This window comes from Telmatherina bonti, assembly GCF_933228915.1.
Source record: "Telmatherina bonti genome assembly, chromosome: 8".
Classification (NCBI taxonomy): domain Eukaryota; kingdom Metazoa; phylum Chordata; class Actinopteri; order Atheriniformes; family Telmatherinidae; genus Telmatherina; species Telmatherina bonti.
The window spans coordinates 39,091,602-39,117,067 of NC_136626.1; the positions used below are offsets into that span (position 1 = coordinate 39,091,602).

At 45.7% G+C, this 25,466-nt stretch overlaps 1 protein-coding gene across 1 annotated transcript in view; it reads left to right on the forward strand.

The window, feature by feature from the left end:
* Positions 1–16,514: 16,514 nt before the first annotated feature.
* LOC306760009 (excitatory amino acid transporter 5-like) overlaps positions 16,515–25,466 on the forward strand; it is a gene marked incomplete at both ends in the record, with an annotated part of 107,794 nt that continues 98,842 nt past the window's right edge. Inside the window, one exon of the mRNA XM_079245763.1 lies at positions 16,515–16,655. Within this exon, the coding sequence (XP_079101889.1) occupies positions 16,515–16,655 (141 nt within the window). The remainder of the gene's footprint in view (positions 16,656–25,466) is intronic.

Here is a 25,466-nt window from a genome sequence, read left to right on the forward strand (position 1 = left end):
ACCGTTTTTTTTTATCACCTAAATGCATGTTTGAGTTTTCCAGCACTCTACGTTTGGTGTCCATGGTGACGGAAATGATAGGTTTTAGAGTTTTTTCTACTTTGACACTTTAGTGACGTCCCGGGGAAGGGACTCAGTGATTGGTCATCTTCTCCAGGTTGTGCACATTCATGAGAAGAAAGCCACGCCCACCTTCACTGCTCAGTTTAATTACTCCTTGCAGTTGACCAATCAGACGCAGACTGCAGGCAGGACATAGGGTGGAGATTTCTTTGGTTTGTTTCTGGCTGATCTGAGAGAATCGATACAAAATGAATGAAGTGGTTTGTGGAAAATGCTTGATTATTTCTTGTCTTTCTGGACTTGCATATCAAAATAAATTAGACTGAAATGTGCAACATAGAGACATCTTTAATTAAGCACAGAAATGCTGCTTGAAGACCTGTGTCTTAAAAGTAGATAAGGATTCCACCGATTGGACAGAGTTTCCCAGATCATTCCACCATTGTGGAACAACAGAGGAACAGAGTCTGGCTAGTGATTCAGTCCCATGTGGTCATGGTAACTTGAGGAATGCTTCATTGGTAGAGTGTAACTGTGGAGAGGGAGTGTAGTTCTGGATGAAGGAGTGAAGGTAGACCGGAGCCATTTGAATTATTATTTTGTAAGCTAGAAGCAAAGCTTTGAATTTGATGCGATGCAACCAGAAGCCAGTGAAGTGTGATTAGTAGCGGAGTGACATGAGCTCGTTAGGGCTGGTTGAAGACCAGACATGTTGCTGCATTTTGGATCATCTGCAGAGGTTTAACCAGCATGCAGGCAGACCTGCCAGTAGGGAACTGCCGTAATCAATGTGTGAGATGACCAGAGCCTGAACCAAAGGCTGCGTTGTGTGTTCTGTCAGGTACGTCTGATTCTCTTGATGTTGTAGAGAGCAAATCAGCAGGTACGGGCAACCGAGGCAACATGGACCTTAAAGGTCAGCTGGTCATCCACCATGATACCCAGATTCCAGGCAGCAGATGTAGGAACAAGTGTGACAGTCAAGCTTCACACTTAATTGCGGATGTAAGGAAGGATCGGCTGGGCAGACAATGAGCTCTGTCTTGGACAGAATCTGGAACAGACAGGAGAGCAGTTTCAGTGGAATGGCCTTGCTGAAAGCCAGACTGATACAAATCAAATAGGTTTTCATCATGGTGGAACAATGAGACTTGGCTGAAAACTGCATGGTCTGGTAGTTGTGATAAGAACAGAACCAGTGAGACCTGCCAGTAGATTTCAAGCTGGGCTGGGTTGAGTGTGGGTTTCTTCAGGGACCCAAGCTTGCTGGTAGACAGAGGGAAAGACACCAGATTCCAGGGTTCATAATATGGGTCACTTCAGCTTTGATCTAGGGAAATGTTCTGCAGGGTATCGGGAGGGACTGGATCAAGAAGACAGGTAATTGATCGACTGTGTGGTCGTATTGACTGACAAGTCTTGGACACTGGTGAAGAGAGGGGTGAGTTGGCTCAGATGGTGGGGGAGGAAGCCGGTCAGATCTGGCAGACCCAAACGTGTTGTGAGGGTCTGCTGGGAACGTCTGGCTGAGTCCCCTGTCAGAGCGAGCTTCAACTCCCACCTTCAGCAGAGCTTCAACCATGTCCCGAGTGAGGCGGGGGACATTGAGTCCGAATGGGCTGTGTTCCGTGCCTGTATTGCTGAGGCGGCCGGCCGGAGCTGTGGCTGTAAGGTCGATGGTGCATGTCGTGGCGGTAATCCCAGGACTCGTTGGTGGACACCAGCAGTGAGGGATGCCGTCAAGCTGAAGAAGGAGTCCTATCGGGCCTTCTTGGCCTGTGGGACTCTGGAGGCAGCTGATGGGTACCGACAGGCTAAGCGGCATGCGGCTTCGGCTGTCACCAAGGCAAAAACTCGGGCATGGGAGGAGTTCTGCGAGGCCATGGAGAAAGACTTCCAGACAGCTTCGAGGAGATTCTGGTCCACCATCCGGCGGCTCAGGAGGGAGAAGCAGTGCTCCGTCAATACTGTGTACAGTGGAGGTGGGGAGCTGCTGACCTCAACTCGGGACGTTGTGGGTCGGTGGAAGGATGACTGAAGACTTCCTAAAACCCACCAACACTATTTGGTCTTAACAGGGCAACTGTCAGTCCATCTGTGATCAGAACAAAGTCATCCTGTCTAAAAGAAGAAAAATAAACACACACACACACACACACACACACACACACACACCAATCACGGGCTGTGTATCCTATACTGCGAACAGAGTTCACCACAATGCACGGAAGCACTGGGTCTCCTCATCTTCTTGTTTTAACAGCCCGTGACATCTCTGGTTTGAAGATGATGGTTCAGTGTTTTATTGATTTTCTGTTGACCAGGTAACCTCATTGGTTCCAGATAAGAACCAGTTTTGAGGGGTGAATGCTTAGGTAGTGGAAATAAAACAACTGGTGCTATGTCAGGCTGTAGCCTGTACTGGAACCAGCCCAGTGGAAAAGACCGGAAACAAGTTTAGCTTTATTTACCACTAAAACTGGGATGATCAGAGGGGCCACACTGTGTCTGCAGGCATGTGGAGTCAACCTCTGCTGCTCTGAGGTGGAGCATCACAGATCCATATCACACTCCTGCCCTGATGACATCAGAACCCTATGTTGTCATCACCACTACAGTATATAATGAGGAAGACATCTAACAACAATCTTTTCAAAGCAGTTGTGCTTCACGTGAACAGTTTTAGATCAAATACAGAAAGCCATCTTAACATGTAAGCTACATATTCTAGTTGCTTTGGTTGTAATTGGTGCTTTTTGGCTTGGTCAGAGGAGTGTGAGCAACGGCATATGGATTTTTAATGAATGAATGCATGTCGGCCTCTGGGAGGTTTTCTAATCCGATGTAATCCCAGCCTGATGAAACCAGACAGGGGGAAATATTGGCAAAAGAGAAGGATTAGTGACCACGGAGTCTGGCAAAACATGTGATCCCTGCACCAGTACATGCCTTACTCACATATCTGCAGCTCTCTGCTGGCACAGACTTGCCAAAGAACCACCTCCATTAATGCACGAGACAAGGGTCTTTTCTCTACACGACTGCTGCAGGGTAAATCTTTCAGTTACATATGAACTGGGAAATTTCTCATGACTGTGTACAAACGCTTCACTTTTACTCATCTGTAAATGTTTCTTTTTTTAAATAATGTGCAAATCAAAACACATCTCATGGTCTTTGGAAGAATAAACTGCTAAAGAAAACAAAAACTTCTTGTGTGTGACTTGCCAGCAGTAATGAGGACAGAATGTGAAGGACAAAGCGACCTGAATCACTCCAGCTTTAGACAAACTAAAGATTAAGCCTCTCTGTGGGTGAAATAAATAAATAAAATGAAATCTCTGCAGCAGACAGGACAGTTCAGGGCTGGATATGGCTAATGCATGGAGGAAAGAACATTTTTAAAACATGAATGCAGGCTTGGAGACTCACTAGATTTAAATGAATATTTCCATTCATCAAGACCATTCTACACAGATTCAAGAAGCAAAGTTAAACCTGCCTCAATCAACCATTTAAACATGTCTGTCCACACTCACATGGTTTGTCTTGAGAATGTAATGAATCGACTGCAGGACAGTCTTTCAGAAGCCTTGATGTTATTCAGTCAGGTCGAAAAAAATAAAGTTGATAAGGGCACTGATTAGCTATAATCATGTAAAATCTTCTCTTCTGTCCATCTCCAGCTACCAACTTCATTCTCATTCATGTAAGCCAATGCCAGAGGAAATCTAATATTGTAAGATACATAATATGAGTAGACATCAATCCACCTCTCATTCTTGGTCTGACTCATTTTTTTATAACTTATTCTTGGTGACTCTTCCTTCCACAAGAACCCAGTGAGTCTGTTGATTTCTTTATACCATTGGAGAGGGACTTTTAAAGGTATAGCAGTGGTAGTGAACAATAATTGAGGTAGGATGCTCATTTTTATGACTTCTACTCTACCCAGTAATGGGTAAAAATCTTCTCTTCGGGGGTCCTGATATTTATCCACACATATCTCATACCTCATGATCTCCACTGAAAAGGAGCAGATCCAAGATGTGATGGAAATGTTTGATAGTTTAGTGGGGTAGCTTCACTTTTACTGTAATCTATCTTAAATCCAGTAACATATCCAAACGCATCAATCAGCTTAATTAGGTCTGGTAGGGACTGGCTCGGCTGTATCAGTGTCAATAATATGTCATCTGCATACAGGTTTGCTTTGCAGTCATACCTGTAATTTTCCTTTTCAAAAGAATAGCACATGCCATCACTTCCATTAACTTGTTCAGTCAGTGACTGGATCCATTTATATAAATTCAAATCCATTTATCACAATATCTTAGAAAGACATGTCAGTCAACCATTACATGGACAATAAGGAATGTATGTTTTGACAAAAGTCCACAAAATGATATAAAGTACATACATTAGTAAATGTTTCACAATTAAACATCTTTTTTTTTTTTAGAAGAAATTAACAGGACAAGTTTGCATGAGGTTACTGGTGTACAGAAGCATAGAATTGTCACCTTGATAAACAAAAAATAAAAAAAACATTCAGACTTTATCATATTGTAACATGATACGTTTCACATTTTTACAATAAACCATCACGTTTTAATGTAATGCATTTCTTCTTTTTAGAAAAAATGATCTTATTATAATATGAGTTCCCAATTTTTTCAAATTTGGGTGACAAGCTCCACACAGGCTTTTTAAACATCCGGAGCCGTGTTCACAAAAAATCTTATTTCACCACTAGGGGGACTCTTAAATACCACCAAAGGTTTTAGTTAAGAAACTCCCTCTTAAAACTTCTTTATTACGTTGCTGAGAGGAGCGTTTAGTCAGGACCTGAGAGAAAGGGAGGAGTTGACTCTGTTGCTATGGAGGATGTCATGTTTCCAGACAATATGATTGGCTGTGTTGGGTCTTTGGTTGTTTTAGGTCTCTGTCAGTAAATATAAAGATGGTAAAAAGTGAGGGGGAGAGTGGACAGCCTTGTCTGGTGCCTCTCTGCAAACTGAAGCTGTGAGAAGTTTGATCATTTGTCCTGACGCATGCATTTGGATTGCTATACAGTATCTTTATCCAGTCGATAAACGATGAGCCAAACCCGAATTTTCTTAATGTTGCAAATAGAAATTTCCTGTTCACCCTGTGAAAAGCTTTTTCTGCATCTAGAGAGATTATTGTAGTTTCCAGGTTATGTATGATGGCAAAATTAATTAGGTTTATTAATCTGCATGTATTAGTGGTGGAATGTCGTCCCTTTAAAAGGCCTGTTTGATCAGGATGTATGATAAGTGGAGTTATTTTTCTAACCTTGTAGCAAGCACTTTACTGATTATTTTAAGGTCTGCATTCATTAGTGATATTGGCCGGTTACTAGATGGAAGTGTGGGGTCTTTTTCTGGTTTTAGTATTACTGTAATACTAGCCAGATTCATGATTTGGGATATTTGGCCTTTTCCTTCATTTCTAAAACCATTTTATAAAATATGGGTGCCAGTATAGACTTTCTTTATTCTTTATCAAATTCAGCTGAAAACCATCCAAACGTCCTGGTGCTTTATTACTGGACATGTGTTTTAAAGTTTCATGTAGTTCCTCTACTGAAATGGGGGAATCCAGAACCATTTCTGTTCCTGTTGTAACTTTGGAAAATTACGGTTGCTGAGAAATTCCTCAATGTTGTTGTCTGATGGATCTGTTTCTGAAGAAAATACTGTTTTATAGAAATCCCGAAAGGTGTTTTTTTCTTTCAGGGTCATGGAAGATATTTCCTGCTGAATCCTTACCAGAAAAGATGATTGTTTTCTCCTTGTTGGCTTTTAATTGGTTTGTGAGGAATCTTCCAGATTTGTTGCTATGTTCAAGATAGGCCCTTGACGGAGATCAGAGTAGAGCCGCTGCTCCTCCGCATCGAGAGGAACCAGTTGAGGTGGCTCGGGCATCTGGTCAGGATGCCTCCTGGACCTCCCTGGTGAGGTGTTCCAGGCACGTCCCTCTGGGAGGAGACCCTGGGGAAGACCCAGGACACGCTGGAGGGATTACATCTCTCGGCTGGCCTGGGAACGCCTCGGGATCCCCCCGCAGAGTTGGCAAATGTGGCTGGGGAGAGGGAAGTCTGAATAAGCGGTAGAAGATGGATGGATGGAAGGCCAACAAGAAACTTTGTTTCTTCTGCTCCTGCAAGCAGAAGTTGCCGTTGCTGAGGCTTCTCTTCTTCCTGCTGCCGGACTGCTGGTGATCAAGTCTTTCAGGTCCATGCAGATACAGAGTTTCTTGGGTTTAACCATGGTTACCATGCTGTTGACCCCATCTGATGGCTCAGTCTCTTTTGTGATTAATCCCAGTTTCTCCATACGCTGTAATTCCTCAATTACTGTTTCCCTGAGTGCCACTGGAATCCTCCTAGGAGTGTGCACAACTGGATTAACATTGTAATCTATTTGAATGTGGTGCTGACCAGGTAAGCACTGTAATCCTTAAGCATGTCACTTTCCTTAACTGTGTCATGTATACACTTCAGTAGGCCAAGTTTCACACAAGTATCTCCTCCAAGTATGACTGGTACATCCTGTTGTATAATTTCAGACTCAATGTTGTGCTTTTGCCTTTTCTACTGACATGTCGGAGCTATTATTACCAGCAGAGACATCCAAAAAATGCAATGAGCTTGCTGGGACTAGCTTTTAGGTTGCCACTTATGTGGAGTGTATTGAATGTTTCAACTGATATTGTGTTGCAATCAGCACCAGTATCCAGTTTGAGTGTCACAACTTCCTTGTTGTCAGTTTTTCAGTCGTTTTCTATTCCTATGCTTGTCTCATCCTCACAATGTTCTGTTTCTGCTCCACTTTAACGGTTCCAATAAACATGTCTCTTTCATCAGCAGCAGCCTGATCAGCTGCATGCACTCTCTTTGCTTGTCGGTGTTGCAGACTCTGGGATTTGCACATTTTGGCAAAGTGGTTTTTCTTGCGGCATGACTGGCATGTTTGGCCAAAAGCAGGACATTTTTTAATTCCATGCTTAAACCCAGTTCTGCTGCAGTTTACCTTCTTCTGCCCACCACTGCCTGCGCTGCTCTTCTCTTTGTTGCTTTGTGGTTTAGCTGATCATATTCTGTTAACTTCAACTTCTTCAGTTAGAGCTTCATTTGGCTGGAGGTAATCTAGACATAATCGCACGGCAGATATCAGTGGTCTTTCCAAGTGTCAGGTCTGCTTCCCTTAGCAGTCTGCCTTTTACTTGGTCATCAGTTATGTCACAAACAATTCTGTCCCACAGTAAAAAGTTGTGCAGCTGTCTGAATTCAAACACCACTGCTGGGGGCACCCCACCCACCTGGATTGGGGCTGTGGTGGGCGTTCCTTATTTCAATTTCTGAAAGGTGGCAGGAGGTTCTGAGTTCCATACCTTTGGCTGCTTTGGTTGAGGGTTTATGAGGGACAAAAACGTATTGGTATGGGTGGTAGATCTCAGCCCAGCATTGACCCGATCCATTATCTGCTTAGTGAATATTAGGTGATGGGATGAGGGGGAAAAGGAAAGTGACAACGACAATGACCTTTTGGGAGTTTGTTGGGGTGAAGGTCCTCCCTTCTGGTCCTTAGTGCTGTTGAAGAAGCTGGGGGCAAATAAATATCCTTCCTCGTATCCCTGTCGATGGAGGTGTGGCAAGACAGGGGTTAGCTATACCGAAGAGGGCATGAGACAAATATCTGATTACATTAAAACAAACTTAATAAAACAAGTTAAAAATACAATGGACTGAAAAAAGTCTGAACTGAGCTGACTGGGGATGAGTGGGCTATGACAAGGTGGAGAAATCCAGGGAGTGGGTAATCACACCAAAAGGAGTCCAACACCAAGGCTCTAAGACCATTGGGAATGAATAAAAATACAGCGTTAGAACTTTTAAAGCAAAGATGAATACAGTTTTCAAAAAGTCGGCAGCACAACCCAACCTAAAACTGCCCTAATTTAAATGCAGAAATTAAACAAAACAAAGGGCACGTAATGCCAGGCCATGGAAGGCCAAGACCGCCAAGAGCCTTGGTTCTCAAGATGCCCACAGCCAGATGATAAGTCAGCTGAAGGGCAACAGTGGGCAGTGAGACATCAAGTCCCATATACAATCTTTGGAGCTTTACGGCAAATAAAGACCTGAGTGCAAACGCTGCAGCCAGTAAGGGTGAAGCAGTGAGAGTTCCAGCTCAATGACGCAGGAAGCGGAAGGCCAGCAATTGTTAACATGAAGTAAAGCAGCAGCAATATGTGTTGTGATCAGCGAAGCAGCCGTTAGCCGTAGCATTTCCAGTGCGTGCTGCAGTTGCAGGAATCGGCTGCCTGCAGGACTGCTGTGCTATTAAAAGCTTTCCAATCTGCTTTCCAAAAACAGTGATTCAAGTGTCCTACACAGACAGCAAACATACCCACGAGTATAGATTTTACCTACCAGGCAATAACCTCACAGAGGACACACGAGCAGGAGGCAACACGACTTGCAGCAAGGGATTTCTGTGAAAGCAAAGTTGTGCAAGCAGCCAACCAGGTGAGTGCTTGCTGTCAGAAGTTGGCTCTGTGCCAATTGAAATATGTCGCCCCATCAGCTGATTGGCTGGCAATGCAATACCCAATGCTGCCACACAAGCAAGGGACATACATCCTTAACTATCAGGGTGTTTAGGCAGCGGTAATCCACATACCACTGTACTCCTCCCTCCTCCATCCTGGCGGGGGGGTAAGGGAAGTTGTGTGATTACTGTAGGTCACTGCTGCTCCATGTACATTGACTTGGAGGTGTTTAAACTGCAGCTTCCCCACAACATGAACAAGGTTGTTGACTTAGTCTGTCAGTAAAGTGAATCTGCTGCACTCACATATTGGGGGGTTTGGAGCAGTAGCAGTGGGATCATCCCAGGCCCAAGACATGTCCAGCTCCTCCAGCTTTCTCCTTCCTGTGGACAGGGTGAGCTGGCCTACTGGGAGAATATTATTCTCCCTTGTACGTTCTGGTAGTGAGCAGACATGTCATATTGCAGCTCCTCTCAAACATGCATGCTGTTGGAACCATGTGTTGTTTATTTCTTCACTTGTGTTTTTGTTTTGTATGGTCACAGTGGGTGGCACTAAAGAGGCACACCGGGTTTATTAAATGGCTGCCAAGGTGTTGCAGGGCTTCTTAATTAGCCTGGGTGCGGGAGGATGACACAGTTTTTACCGCTCTCACATTTTTTGTTATTTGCACCCTTTTGATTTTGGTAAAATGTAACCAGTCAAGTTATTATCCACAGAATGGAAAATAAATGGGAATCTCAGGCAACACGGACAGCAACTCTGGACTTTTTTAAAAACGAAATCTTTCCCCTCACCCAGCTGAGTGACTTAACGCTCTAGTCACTACACATGCATTATGTCTACACTTGGTGCTCAAATAGAAGCAAGAAAGAGTCCCAGTCATTTCCATCAAATATGGTGAGTTTAGGTCTATGTGCGTCCTGCGGGATGGGCTGACTGGTAGCTGGAGCTTTTCAGCTTCAGCAGAATGAGTAAAAGTTTTGCCCGCAGTCTCTTTTATGTTCCCTTAATGTTTCAGAACTGATACTTATCCTTGCGGGCTTCAGCTCTGGGTTCGTCTGTTGATAACATCTAGCTAAGCTGCAAAAGGACTATCTTTAGGTCTTACTGGAATCTCCAGAGAAACCAAAAGTGCAGCATCATGCCTCCAGTGTGGGCCACCACAACATCTCCCCCCACAGCCCCACTGGAAACAGCAAGTAGTGGTGAAGCTTGCAGCTTAATTCAGCCTGTTAAGTGTGTTAGGATGGTTGTTTATCTCTCTGTGTTGGGCCTGCGATGGACTGGTAACCTGTCCAGGGCGACCTCTCGCTCAGTGATTGCTGGGATAGACTCCTGCTCCCCGTGACCCTTAATTGGACTAAGTGGTTCATAAAATGACGAGTGACCAGAGTGTGTAAGGATTTGAGTTAGCATTATCTGTAGGTTTTTTGTGTGTTGATTTGGATGTCCAACATTGCTTGAAACCATGTCGAGGTTGGCTCAGGCTCAGAGGTACCTGCTGTAGCTCCTTCTGTCAGTCTTTTTTTCATTTATTATTATTATTATCTTTTTTCTCCTAAACAAAAGAAATAAAAACTCCTGTAAATTACAAAATGTCTTCTTAATCTATGAAGTCTAGAAGTTGACACCAGCAGTTCCTTAAATCCATCTCTATGGCAACATGTCCAGGCAAGGACACACACAGGTAACACAGGAAAGCACATTACAACAGTTTAGTAAAGTAACTTTGTTACTGATATTTTAAGCGTAGTGCATTACTTTACCCTGTTAACCCCCAGAAGTATTGTTGTCACTGTAACATGCTGCTGTCACAGTTCGTGGAGGTGTAGGGAAACAAAGACAAAGAGGCTGACTAGATGCAGGAACAAGGTTTAAACTAAACTTGAACAGAAGAGAGAATGGATACATAACCGATGACTACATTAGCAAACACAATGAACCAGCGCTGGGAATATAAACCAAGGGGTATAAATACACAAGGAACAGGTAAACTGAGTCAGAAAATCAAAACCAGCTGAGCTAATTAACAGGAAATAAAATGAGAGACAATACATAAAGGGGAACAAAACTACTAAATAAAACAGAAAACTAAAGACACAACACAAACATCACATCATGACAGTTGCTTTGTAATGCAAATTAAATAGTAATGTGACACCCCTAGCACTGTTTATGAGTTTTGTTTCCCCGACAGTGACTTCCTGCGGTTGCCTTGTAATGTGCTGCTCTACAGCTGATAATGACAAGGCAACAGTTTGTATCCACAGCTTTGTCTGTAGATCGTTGGACAGAAACATCCCTCTGCGATGAAAACTCGCTGCTAGCAAGCAGCAATGTTGCAACAATGGCCGTTATCAGCTCATGCTTTCACCCGTTAGCTTCTGCTAGAAAAGTCTGTAAAGATTCCATGTCTGACACTAGTTGTTGTGCTTGGATGTCTGGTGAAAGTTATATTCCTGGATTTGCATAGGTAGGAAATACTTAAAACAAGGAATATCAGTTTAGGAACTTTGGAGGCAAGTACAGAACAGCTATTATGGCATCAGTAAGTGCTGCTGTGTTGGAAGCTAGCCTATCCATGCTGCGGGGCACGAATATTTACCATCTAACTTCCAATTTAAGACTGCTAAACTTCAGTGAGGAGACTTCGCTGAACATCATGCATTAGTACGTTAGTCTTGTTAATCAATCAAGATGCTACCTTTAGCAACAAGTAGGCGTTAGAGGAGGGACAGACTTGGCTACTATAACCTGCTGGCCAGTGTTTGTGTTTGTTTTGAGAGTCTCACTGCAGAGTTGATGCAGAGGGAGTGCACAAGAACTGCTGAAGGCTGTTTTTCAGCCTTTAGGATTGTATTTATGATTTGAAAATGAATTAAATTCCAGTAAAAGAAATGGTGAGAGAGGAAGCTGTCGCTCAAAAGGTTAAACGCAAAATCAGGCACACACAAATGAGTGAGGGATGAAAAAGCAGTTTGCCAAAATGACCATTAGTGAGTACAATAATCTAGTCCAGTGAATTTGTAGATCCATAAGAAGAACCTGCAGAGGAAGATAAAATGAGTAGAAGTGGCTTACGGTGTTCCTGAAGCGGTCCGGTACTAGAGGAGGAGGTTAGTGTCTGAATTGCTGGTAGTGGTGAGGTCTATTCAGGAAGACAGCCAGGCAAGCAGGCAGGTAACAGAGAGCAGGTGAGCGCAAATGGCTGGAGGAACAAGTTCTAATGCTGAGGTGGAATCAGCACTACTACTGCTGAACAGAAATCTGAAGCCACAAGGTTGCAGAAGAAGTCCAGGAGAAAGCACAGTTAGCAAAGTTGCTAAGAAGCACGAGGAGTGCCTGATTACCACAGAAACCGTGAAGATGGGTAAACACAAGGATTATTAGACTGTTTTTGTCCTGATTTTCCCTCTTCCCAACCAAGTACAGCAAACGCCTGATTACCCAAAATCTTATAAGATTATCCAATAAAAATGATCCTGTGGTCAGAAGTGTGTTAGGAGTGAATTTGTCCAACAATCCTCTCCAAACCTCTTCAATGTTCAGAAGAAATATCATGAGGTGCGAAGGGAAAGCCAAGGACTCTCAAGTCGGGGCTTTGTGGATTGTGATGTGGACCGGAACGTACAAAGTTTAGCAAGCAAGTCTGAGTTTCTTTGTCTCCAGGTTTTTTTTCAAAGTCTTTTCTGTTTTTTAGTTCAGAATTTTTCTGTCATTAGCCTCCAGACCACCCTCATTCATCTATATTCCTATTCTGTATACCTCATCTGCGCATCCTCTTTCACCCTGGGTGTTGTGTTTTCCATTTGCAACATTGTTTCCTATTATTTGTTAGATTGTGTTTGATCATGCAAGATTCCTGGCTTGGAGTACGAGATTCTAGACCGGCAGTAGGACAATCATATTGTGTGGTGTGATTATTGGGGATCACATACAATACAATAAGAACTGTTGGAGTCTTGGTTTTTTATCTATACATGTGTAGTCTCTAACAGACGGAAAAGAAAACCTTCAGATTGAAAAAAAGAAAACCTTGCATTTACCAAGCTGAAGACCATTTGGCACAAACAGGAGCTTCTCCAGGTCCTGTAGGTGTAGGTGTGTTCAATCAGCACTCCAGACACTGCCCTGGGCCTCCCGGAAACCTGCTCAGTCCACCTAAAACTCAAACTGAGGAGACCAAACACCACAGCCAGGAGCAAATCTAGGACAAAAAGTTTAACTAGCTAACAGATGGAGCTACCTGACTAACAGAGATTATCATTGAGATTACTCTCATTGAAATGGAGCTGCCGTGATCACTTTATTTCAGCTTCATCAACAAAGCAAATATCTTCTTATTCCTCACACACAAATGGCTTTAGGACAAAATGCTGTTTTGTCCCAGTCCTGTGTTGCACCAGATCAGCAGTCCAGCAACTTCCTTTTCCACGTTTTCATGACACAAATACACATCAGTCCCCTACGAAAAACAAATGGAGACTTACACGTCCTGAAACCTCAGCTGGCAACTACAGCACTTCTCACCTGAGAACGCTGTGGGCCTACTACTTAAAGAAAACTTAGAAGTCGCTTTGGCCAGCGACTTCCGCTTGCTTCATAATAACAGCAGTGTGTTTAATTGCAATATACGTATAAAATATGTACCGTGATCAGAAACACACTAACAGTAAAAAAGTAAATGGGTTGACAACACCTGTTTTATACAGCCAACGTGTGGTTTTAGTTATTCTGGTGCTAGTGGGCCATTGTCCTTTCTGCCTGTAGACTTTTCACCCCAATGGTATCTGGGTGCAGTGGACGAGCCAAGAAGGACTATTGCTGTGAATGTAGAATGGATTGTGCTTTTAGAGGGCTTTCATTTTGTTTTGCATGTACTAACCCTTGTGTTTCAGGATTGCACATGCAAGAAGCTGGACTTTGCACTTTGATACTTCTGAAAGTGATTGTCAGAATTATTTTAAGTGTTTTCCTTTGAACTTTTTGGATTGGGTCAAATTAAACATGATTTTATTGTGTATCCATCTGTACAGGTGCATAATTCAAACCAGTAATACCTTAAATCATACTGTAACGGCTCAGGAGATGGGACCCAAAAAAACCCAGAAGACCTCAGGACCAGGTTAAAGATTTTATTGCCGATTACTGGGGTTGAGGAAGCCAACTCAAGAAGGGCCTGAAGTCCCCTTTGAGGATCCAAACTGGGTCCGGCTGGTGACGACAGGAAGGTTAGTGGAGTTGCACACAAGGAGAAGCCAACTGCAGGGAGATAGGAGGTCCAAGAAGACAAAAAAAAGACATAATTGAGGGTTTGTCCAGTACCCAAAATCCAAATCCTAAAGCCAGTCCAAGGTCCATACACGGAGTTGACTCACAAGGGGAAGAGACAAGGGAAAACGCTGGTCAGGCAGGAGAAACAGGGCAGGAATACGGCGGGATCTAGAGAGTTAATGTAGGCTGGAAACAAACAGAGTACATCTGATGATCTGGTAGCCACCCATCCTGGGCTGCTCCTCGAGGGAGGCACAGGCGGAAACCATCAGCTAATCAGCACAGGAGGATGCCTTCAGGGACAGCTGGGGAAAATCATGACACATACATTTACTGGAGGGTAGTGTTTCCTCTGGTTGTCACTTTAGTAGGTTGAATCCCTCCTACGTTGGTGCCCACTCGGCCACACAGCAGGTGGACCTATAAGCAGAAAATGCAATTAGTATATAAACTAGTGTTGATTTCCTACCATCCCCTGAGAGCTGAGACAAACCAGGAGTACAGAGGTCTGCAGCCACCAAGAGCAGCTTCACCAAACCAACCCATCAGCAAAAGCAAATATGCAGTAAAAAGAAACCTCACCAGCAGCCACCAGGGTGAGTGACTGGACATCCACCACAGTCCCAATGATACCTTTCAGAGTTAAAATGTTCAGCATTGTCTACTAGTCCTTGTTGCCATTTCCACCTCCATCACTCTCAGATCAGCTCTGGCTGCAGGTAAGCAGGGCAGTCTTTTATAATGCCACTGGTTTCGCTGGTTTCCAGTTACAGCTGTGATCCAGGCTCAGCAGCATTCAGGTAGAGAAGGGGGAGAAAGAGGAGTTAACTCAGTCCAGGTGCTTACACAAGCAGCCAGAACCACACATTTCTATTCCAGCTGTAAAAAATGGTATTCTGTCTACGACGACTTTGCCTTTGTTTGAAATGAATCACGAAGGTCCTGCTGGTTACCATGGAGATGAAGGTCCTGTTGGTTTCCATGGAGACGAAGGTCCTGTTGGTTTCTATGGAGACGAAGGTCCTGTTGGTTTCCATGGAGCCGAAGATCCTGCTGGTTACCATGGAGATGAAGGTCCTGTTGGTTACCATGGAGATGAAGGTCCTGTTGGTTTCTATGGAGCCGAAGGTCCTGTTGGTTTCTATGGAGCCGAAGGTCCTGTTGGTTTCCATGGAGCCGAAGGTCCTGTTGGTTTCCATGGAGCCGTAGGTCCTGTTGGTTTCCATGGAGCCGAAGGTCCTGTTGGTTTCCATGGAGACGAAGGTCCTGTTGGTTTCTATGGAGACGAAGGTCCTGTTGGTTTCCATGGAGCCGAAGGTCCTGTTGGTTTCCATGGAGCCGAAGGTCCTGTTGGTTTCTATGGAGACGAAGGTCCTGTTGGTTTCTATGGAGCCGAAGATCCTGTTGGTTTCCATGGAGATGAAGGGGCTTTTATTGTGAAGTATTCTCTCTTCCTATCATGTTCCATAATTACTCTTCTCATCTCTATGAAATGAGCTGCTTCTGGTTTCCACTGAAAATAATGTTTCAGGAAGAAGAAACATTTAAATGTTCTGATGTGTTCCAGGTTCTTGGTGAATTTACTCTGAAACTTTAACACACAAGTTAATTCTGACAGAACAGCTGCAATCTCAAATGTTTCAGCTTATTTTATTACACCAAGATTGTACACACAGCCCTGGTAGTAGAAAAGATGTCTCTTCTTTATGATACATATATTTTTGGTATATTGTTTCTAACAGGAAGCAGAAAAACAGACTTCATCATTACAAGGTTAAATAAAATTGGCTGTGTTTGGTCTGGAAGCTGATCTGTCAGTAGTTCTCCTCTCCAATACGCAGTAATATCTTCAGTACATTTGAGCTTATCTTGCAAGCTCTCAAATACATTTTTCTCATTTCAGTATCGCAGATCATAAACTGGAGTTTAGAGACCCGCAGCTGAAAGGATGAAAACACATGAAAACTGTCCGTCAGGCCAGCTGATGCGACACACGGCTGCAGCTGAAGTTTCAGCCACAATGCTCTTCTCTTGCAGTGTGTTGTGGCTGTAGTAGGAGTAAACAGGGTTTTTTCTAAAGCTCTGAAACTACAGTGTAACACACCTCTGATGTCCTCCTGCCTCTGGGACACACTCTGTGCACTTTCACTGCTAACCTTGTCAAATTGCTTATGAACACTTAATCCTGCTTCAGACCTGTTTAATACAGTAGCACTCTAACAGGATTGGGTGATGTTAACCCACTGGGACATGGTTTGCCAGCTGTTCCCTCCTCCTGCTGGAGGGTCAGCACACGCAGGGCTGTTGATGGGTGGAGCAGGATGGGAGGGGATGCTTGGAAATTGAGCGTATCTTCTTAGGTTGGTACAGACAGCCGTAGTGGGAAGATGAGAGGTATGCTGGGCATAAAGGTGCTATAAAATCACTGTAAAGGACTGGATATTTCACAGAGGCCCCTCCCCCACCCTGGAGCTTTTCTGTAGTTTCTGTTTTTGGTCTTTAGTCCTTCAGTTTCACCTTCATACCTGGAGACTAAAGCTTTGGATCGAACACATTTATGGGTTGCTGAGAGGACACGGGACAGGGAACTCAGGATGGCCGTGGCTTTGGATGCAGTGTGGGTGAGGGTGAAGAATGTCCTCAGACAGAATGGCCTCCTCATCATGTCAGTGCTGGCTGTGGTCATCGGATGTCTGCTGGGTTTCTTCCTGAGGACACGGCGTCTCTCGGAGCAGGTCAGTTTGTCCCCTCATCCCATTCAGAGACAGCTCTGTCCCTGGATCACTCTGAGAGATGGACAGCAGCCTCTTCAGGGTTCTAGTCTGCTGTGCATCTTATCAACTGTCCTGCATTTGTCCGTTAATAGAACAGTATCGGAAGCTACAAATGAATGAAACAAACCCAGATTTTACTGAGCTCACGCAGGTACATTCGCTGTGTTAAAAAGGTGAAACTCAGCTGGAAAATAAAAACACAGTAAGGTAGAAGAGAAATGACCACACAGCATTTTCACCTGCACAAAAATAACAGTCATAAAAGAGTTATGCCGTTTATTGCTCACGTGTGTGCATGTGTTTATATTACTGTTTAGTATTGTGTTTGTGTGGCATGTTGAACGCAGGACACTTTGTTTTAAAAGTGCTTGATAAATGAAGTAGGATTGGAGTTCTTATGGTCAACAAGGTTTACTGGTTATCTTGGCTCCTTTTTACTTCTCAAACACCTTTTCTCACAGGAAGATATTCTCACCTTCAGCAGCACTTTCTGCTGTGTTTTAAGCCTTGCCATTTTCCTTTTTTCTCTCTTTTTGATGACTTTTAGCCTTGACAAACTTTGTTGAGGCTAACATAAAACAAACATGTAAACAGGGTGTGGTTTTACACTGAAAACAGCAGTTTTATAACCTTTTAATTCCACACAAATCTTTGTTATGCCACATGCTTCTTTGGTTGCATCCATTCTAATTTAAATAAATAAAACACAACCAAAGTTCATCAATAACTAGATTAAAAAAGCTTAAAATCTCAGCTTCCTGCTCACTGTTACATGCAGACGTGATGTTTCCGTGCAGACAAATCATAGACTGTATAAAGATGGACGGAGCCTCTGGCAGTAAAATGTGAAGCCTATGCAGAAGTGCATAAAACTGCAGTTCCCCTTTCATCCACTAGGGGCAGCAAAACAGAGCAAATCCCCACAGACTCCCATGTTAAAAAGACCAACTTCACAGCAGAAATAAACATGTTTACAGCAGAAATAAACATGTTTACAGCAGGAATAAACATGTTTACAGCAGAAATAAACATGTTTACAGCAGGTATAAACATGTTTACAGCAGAAATAAACATGTTTACAGCAGGTATAAACATGTTTACAGCAGGAATAAACATGTTTACAGCAGAAATAAACAGGTTTACAGCAGAAATAAACATGTTTACAGCCTGGTACAAAAAGCCATTTTAGGTTTAATAGGTCAGGTTTACCTTCATGACAACTGTGGGGGGAGTAAATTTTTTTCTAACTCGCCCGTTTAAAAGTAATTTAATCTCGAAGTTCGGCATATTTAGGGGCGTGTTCTTTTGATTGACAGGTACCTGATCTCCCGCTTCAAGTCAGAAGAACGTAGAACAACCGCGGTTTTTAGCCGGTTAACAACGTGACTTAGCTTTAGCCTGCTTACCTCCGTTAGCTGGTTAGCTCCTGTTATCTCCGGGTTAGCTCGGTTAGCTCTTAGCTACAGAAAGCTCAGAGTTCGCTCGATGTCAATCATCCACCATGACGCTCACAGCCCCCCTCTCAGCTCCACCTCTTTGCCCATATTTGTATTTTCTGGGCGAGACGACACGCATGACCCTGCCAAGAGGAACCGCCCACCGAGCTTCAATTCAGCTCTTCAGAAAACTACGGGTGACGTCACGGAGGCTCCGCTCATCTTTTATATACAGTCTATGATACAAATGCATGAAGGCAAAGGACATCTCACGATGCACTGATGTGGATGGAGATGAGGATGTGTTCAGTTGAGGATGTGTGCATGAACTAATGGTTCATAACTTTGATGATAAATTGAAAGCCCAACTCACAGCGTATGTCTTCTGTTCAACTCCAGTTACAATCTGCATCATCAGCCCCCGCTGGGGAGGAGGAGCTTTCTATCCTTTATAAAGGCTGTGCACGTTAAGGAGATTTCACAGTAAGACTTCAGGGAAAAAAGGGATAATAAATTAATTAACCTACAAGTTGTGAGTACGGCTAATCTCTGTGTGCTGGTTGTTGTTTTTATCATTAAAAATACACAAAAAGCTGAAGTTTTAGCATTTAGCAGGACTGGTTTGTGTGACCCGAACCGGTGAGAAGCTTCATGACTCCATAAACATAATACAGCTCTGCAGCGCTTCTCTTCCACCAGACCCTAGGACTAAAGCCAAAAGTCATATTCTCAAATAGACCTAAAAATAGAGTGCTGCTCCTTCACTCTCACAATAGGGGATTACAATCCAATCAAACAAATGGTTTCTCTAATTGTACATCAAATAAAAGTGCCCGTGAGCGCGATTCATCACAGGATGAGCAGACCTCTGTGTTTCCTGACAGCATGTAGACACCTACATCCCCTGAGTGGAGGGAACCTGTAATCTGCTTGATTGTGTGTGTGCGTGTGTGACTTGGGTTTTTATTATGACCTCACATGCATGTAAACCTATCCTGCATGTCAGGTTAACCTAAAGCTGGATTTACACTTGAGCAGCATGTGTACATTAGGACTGGTGCAGCTGACGGCGGTGAGATGTGCTGTCATGCTCCAGCATAGGAACACAGCATGGTGTTTCACTGCACAGACTCAGCTGAGCGTGGGTTGGATGTAAAGGCTTCATGTGAGCAGAAGTAAAGATATTGCTGTGTCAGGTGAACAGGATATTGAGGTGGTACACCTGAGAATTCACATTAAAAAGGTTCCCAGGCTGCAGGATTTTACATTGTTAAAAAAACTTCCATGTACAGATGAGAACATCTCTTTCCTCCAGCAGTTTGGGATGTTTGTTGTTTTCTAATTTACCATCCAGATTCCGGTCTGGAACTGGTTTCAGAGTGGTTCTGCCTTCAGCCATTCAGACGTCCCTCATCGTTTATAACGTCCAGATTAAATGAATTTATCAGGAAGGAATCCACACAGCTGAACAAATTATTGATCATAATATCCGAACAATAAACATTTAACATATAAATTATGGGTATGACGGCGTCACAATCTGCTCAGCCCCTTCTTCTGTCCTGCTGCTCAGACACACCTCTTCACCTGCTGCTGTCACCTGCTCATCATCATCATCATCAGTGAATACGCAGCCGCTCACTCTTTGCCACACTGCCTTCATGCCCGACCCATTCTGACCTGCTCTAACCAGCACTTTCATGTCACACCCCTGATCTGAATGTACACCCAGCCCTCATCTGAGCCCCTTCCCTGGAGGATTGCCATCAGCAGTGAGTTGGTGGTTCTCTGCTCAGTTTCTTTCTGCCTTGCTGGTCCAGTGGTTACTTGCTTGCCTCACACATGGGAGACACGAGTTTGACTCCAGCTGTATTCACTCAGACAACCTGTTAAATGAAGACTGTTTTACCTGCCAGAATCATTTGGGTCCACTCCCCACTCGTTACAGATCGTGAAGTCACAGGTTTGATTCCATCCATGTGTAAAATGTCTGCATGAACGTTTAATAACCAGTAGTTGGGGGTTTTTAGCCATTCTTCAGGGGAAAAGAGCTTCATCTCCTTCAAGTTCAGTGGTTTCTACTTGTGAAGAGCAGTTTATAGGTGTGACCAGAGGCTCTCAACGGGATGGAGGTCTGGCCTTGGACTCAGCCATTATAACACATTGACTGTGAATGCACACTTTTACTTGAAAAGCACACTTGGGATCATTGTCCTGCTGGAAGGTGAAGCTCCATCCTCGTCTCAAGTCAGTTCAGACAGCTACAGGTTTTGAAGAATATCCCTGTAGCACCAGCCATCTCTCCCTGCCGTAATGTGCCTCAGCCACTCTGTGTGATCCTCTCCAGAACATTGAGATCACTGTCTTCATTCCATTATGTTGCACTGCTCCAATCCTGTGGTTGGCTGGCTGCTCCTTCTCCAGACCAGGGTAGGCTGCTGCTTCTTCCTGCTCTGCTGGTCCCTCATCGCCAGCCCTGTTTAAAGGCCTTTCAGTCTCTTGTGTGTTTGGTTTAAGTTCAACGAAAAGTTTGTGGAATTTTTTAGGTCCACTTGTGTACTTTAGTGTAATAGTTTGGTTTACACTTACTTTTGTTCAGAGGCAAGGTAAGGCAGGTTTTTTTTTATTTTATTTTTTATAGCAAAATTCATTTATAAGACAATTCAAAGTGCTTTACAGAAGACAAACAAGTGAAATGTCCAGTAAACAAAAGTCATTAAATAAAAATAGGGAATAAAATGTGAGGAATTAACAGTTTGACAAAAGTCAGCAAATAAAAAAGTTTTTAATCTTGATGTCTTCATCTTCATCTTCAGCCACATATCCGGGGTCGGGTCGCGGGGGCAGCAGCCTAAACAGGGAAGCCCAGACTTCCCTCTCCCCAGCCACATTTGCCAACTCTGTGGGGGGATCCCGAGGCGTTCCCAGGCCAGCCGAGAGATATAATCCCTCCAGCGTGTCCTGGGTCTTCCCCGGGGTCTCCTCCCAGAGGGACGTGCCTGGAACACCTCACCAGGGAGGTCCAGGAGGCATCCTGACCAGATGCCCGAGCTACCTCCACTGGTTCCTCTCGATGTGGAGGAGCAGCGGCTCTACTCTGATCTCCTCCCGGATGACTGAGCTCCTCACCCTATCTCTAAGGGAGAGCCCGGCCACCCTGCGGAGGAAACCCATTTCAGCTGCCTGTATACGAGATCTCCTTCTTTCGGTCACGACCCACAGCTCATGACCATAGGTGAGGGTAGGAACGTAGATCGACTGGTAAATCAAGAGCTTCGCCTTCTGGCTCAGCTCCTTCTTCACCACAACAGACCGGCGCAGAGTCCGCATTACTGCAGACGCCGCACCGATCCGTCTGTCGATCTCGCGCTCCATCCTTCCCTCACTCGTGAACAAGACCCCGAGATATTTAAACTCCTCCACTTGAGGCAGGACCTGACTCCCGACCTGGAGAGGGCAATCCACCCTATTCCAGCTGAGGACAATGGTCTCAGATTTGGAGGTGCTGATTCTCATCCCAGCCGCTTCACACTCGGCCGCGAATCGCTCAAGTGAGAGCTGGAGATCACGACCAGATGAAGCCAACAGGACCACGTCATCTGCAAAAAGCAGGGACCCAATCCTGAGGCCACCAAGTCGGATCCCCTCAACACCTCGGCTGCGCCTAGAAATTCTGTCCATATAAGTTATGAACAGAATCGGTGATAAAGGGCAGCCTTGGTGGAGTCCAACCTTCAGTGGAATTTAATCCGACTTACTACCGGCAATGTGGACCAAGCTCTGACACCTGTCGTACAGGGACCGGACAGCTCGTACAAGGGGGTCCAGTACCCCATACTCCCAGAGTACCCCCCACAGGAGCCCCCGGGGGACACGGTCGAATGCCTTCTCCAGGTCCACAAAGCACATGTAGACTGGTTGGGCAAACTCCCATGCCCCCTCCAGGACCCCAAAGAGGGTATAGAGCTGGTCCACTGTTCTACGACCAGGACGAAAACCACACTGCTCCTCCTCAATCCGGGATTCGACTATCCGGCGGACCCTCCTCTCCAGGACCCCTGAATAGACCTTACCAGGGAGGCTGAGGAGTGGGATTCCCCTGTAATTGGAACACACCCTTCGGTCCCCCTTCTTAAAAAGGGGGACCACCTCCCCAGTCTGCCAGTCCAGAGGCACTGTCCCCGATGTCCACGCGATGCTGTAGAGGCGTGTCAGCCAGGACAGCCCCACAGCATCCAGAGCCTTAAGGAACTCCGGGCGGATCTCATCCACCCCCGGGGCCTTGCCGCCAAGGAGCTTTTTGACCACCTCAGTAACTTCAGTCCCAGAGATAGGAGAGTCCACCCCTGAGTCCCCCAGCTCTGCTTCCTCATCGGAAGACATGTTGGTAGGATTGAGGAGGTCTTCAAAGTACTCCTTCCACCGACCCACTACATCCCGAGTTGAGGTCAGCAGCTCCCCACCTCCACTGTACACAGTGTTGATGGAGCACTGCTTCCCCCTCCTGAGCCGCCGGATGGTGGACCAGAATCTCCTCGAAGCCGTCCAGAAGTCGTTCTCCATGACCTCGCCAAACTCCTCCCATGCCCGAGTTTTTGCCTTGGCGACAGCCGAAACCGCATGCCGCTTAGCCTGTCGGTACCCATCAGCTGCCTCCAGAGTCCAACAGGCCAAGAAGGCCCGATAGGACTCCTTCTTCAGCTTGACGGCATCCCTCACTGCTGGTGTCCACCAACAAGTCCTGGGATTACCGCCACGACAGGCACCATCGACCTTACAGCCACAGCTCTGGCTGGCCGCCTCAACAATAGAGGCACGGAACACACCCCATTCAGATTCAATGTCCCCCGCCTCACTCGGGACATGGTTGAAGCAGTGCTGAAGGTGGGAGTTGAAGCTCGCTCTGACGGGGGACTCAGCCAGACGTTCCCAGCAGACCCTCACAACACGTTTGGGCCTGCCAGATCTGACCGGCTTCCTCCCCCACCATCTGAGCCAACTCACCACCAGGTGGTGATCAGTTGAAGCTCCGCCCCCCTCTTCACTCGAGTGGCCAAGGCATGTGGCCGCAGGTCCGACGATACGACTACAAAATCGATCATCGAACTGCGGCCCAGGGAGTCCTGATGCCAGGTGTACATATGGACACTCTTATGTTGGAACATGGTGTTCGTTATGGACAATCCATGACGAGCACAGAAGTCCAATAACAAAACACCATTTGGTTTCAGAGGGGGGGGACCATGCCTCCCAATCACTCCCCTCCAGGTCTCACTGTCGTTGCCCACGTGAGCATTGAAGTCCCCCAGCAGAACAATGGAGTCCCCAGAAGGAGCACCCTCCAGCACTCCTGCCAAGGACTCCAGAAAGGGTGGGTACTCTGAACTGCTGTTCGGCGCATAAGCACAGACAACAGTCAGAACCCGTCCCCCCACCCGGAGGCGGAGGGAAACTACCCTTTCATCCACCGGGGTAAACCCCAACGTGCAGGCACCAAGCTGGGGGCTGATAAGAATGCCCACACCTGCTCGGCGCCTCTCACCATGAGCAACTCCAGAGTGGAAGAAAGTCCAGCCCCTCTCGAGGGTTCTGGTTCCAGAGTCCAAGCCATGCGTCGAGGTGAGTCCAACTATATCTAGCCGGGGCCGCTCAACCTCGCGCACAAGCTTAGGCTCCTTCCCCACCAGAGAGGTGACGTTCCACGTCCCTAGAGCCAGCTTCTGCAGCCGGGGATCGGACCGCCAGGGTCCCCGCCTCTTGCTGCCGCCTAGCTCACATTGCACCCGACCCCTACGGCTCCTCCCGCAGATGGTGAGCCCATGGGAGGTGGGGCCCATGTAACCCTTTCGGGCTGAGCCGGCCAAGGCCCGGCGAAGGCCCGGCCACCAGACGCTCGCTCTCGTACCCCACCTCCAGGCCTGGCTCCAGAGGGGGGTCCCGGTAACCCGCGTCCGGGCAAGGGAACATTCATGCCCAGGTTGGTCGTCATCATAGACGTCTATGAGCCGTGCTTGGTATGGTCCCTCCCCTAGACACCTGTTTGCCATGGGTGACCCTACCAGGGGCATAAAGCCCCCGACAACATAGCTGCAAGGATCTTCGGGATGCATAAACCCCTCCACGACGATAAGGTGAGCCGTCACCTTATCGTTTTACATTAATCTTGATGTAAAACAGCAAAGAGTTTCAGCAGATCTGCAGCTTTCTGGGAGACTGTTCTGCATGTGAGGAGCATAAAAACCGTGTTTGGTTTTTACCCTGGGAACAGAAAGCAGACCTGGTCCTGATGACCTGAAAGCTCTGGTTGCTTCAGAAGAAACGAGAAGATCCTGAATGTATTTTGGTCTGAAATCTTTCAGTGCTTTATAAACTAATGGCAGCATTTTGAAGTCAGTTCTTTGACAGACAGGACGCCTGTGTGAAGGTCTAAAGGGCTGCAGTTTTCTGCTCCACTTTCCTGGTCTTACAGTGAGGACTGGAGCATCGGTCTTAGTGAGGACTGGAGGACTGGTTTTAGTGAGGACTGGAGCATCGGTCTTAGTGAGGACTGGAGAACTGGTTCTAGTGAGGACTGGAGAACTGGTCTAAGTGAGGACTGGAGAACTGGTTCTAGTGAGGACTGGAGAACTGGTTTTACTGAGGACTGGAGAACTGGTTTTACTGAGGACTGGAGAACTGGTCTTAGTGAGGACTGGAGAACTGGTTCTAGTGAGGACTGGAGAACTGGTCTTAGTGAAGACTGGAGCATCGGTCTTAGTGAAGACTGGAGAACTGGTCTAAGTGAGGACTGGAAAACTGGTTCTAGTGAGGACTGGAGAACTGGTTTTAGTGAGGACTGGAGAACTGGTCTTAGTGAAGACTGGAGAACTGGTGTTAGTGAGGACTGGAGAACTGGTCTTAGTGAGGACTGGAGTACTGGTCTTAGTGAGGACTGGAGAACTGGTCTTAGTGAGGACTGGAGAACTGGTTCTAGTGAGGACTGGAGCATCGGTCTTAGTGAGGACTGGAGAACTGGTCTTAGTGAGGACTGGAGAACTGGTTCTAGTGAGGACTGGAGCATCGGTCTTAGTGAGGACTGGAGAACTGGTTCTAGTGAGGACTGGAGAACTGGTTCTAATGAGGACTGGAGAACTGGTTTTAATGAGGACTGGAGAACTGGTTCTAGTGAGGACTGGAGAACTGGTTTTAATGAGGACTGGAGCATCGGTCTTAGTGAGGACTGGAGAACTGGTTTTAGTGAGGACTGGAAAACTGGTTCTAGTGAGGACTGGAAAACTGGTTCTAGTGAGGACTGGAAAACTGGTTCTAGTGAGGACTGGAGAACTGGTCTTAGTGT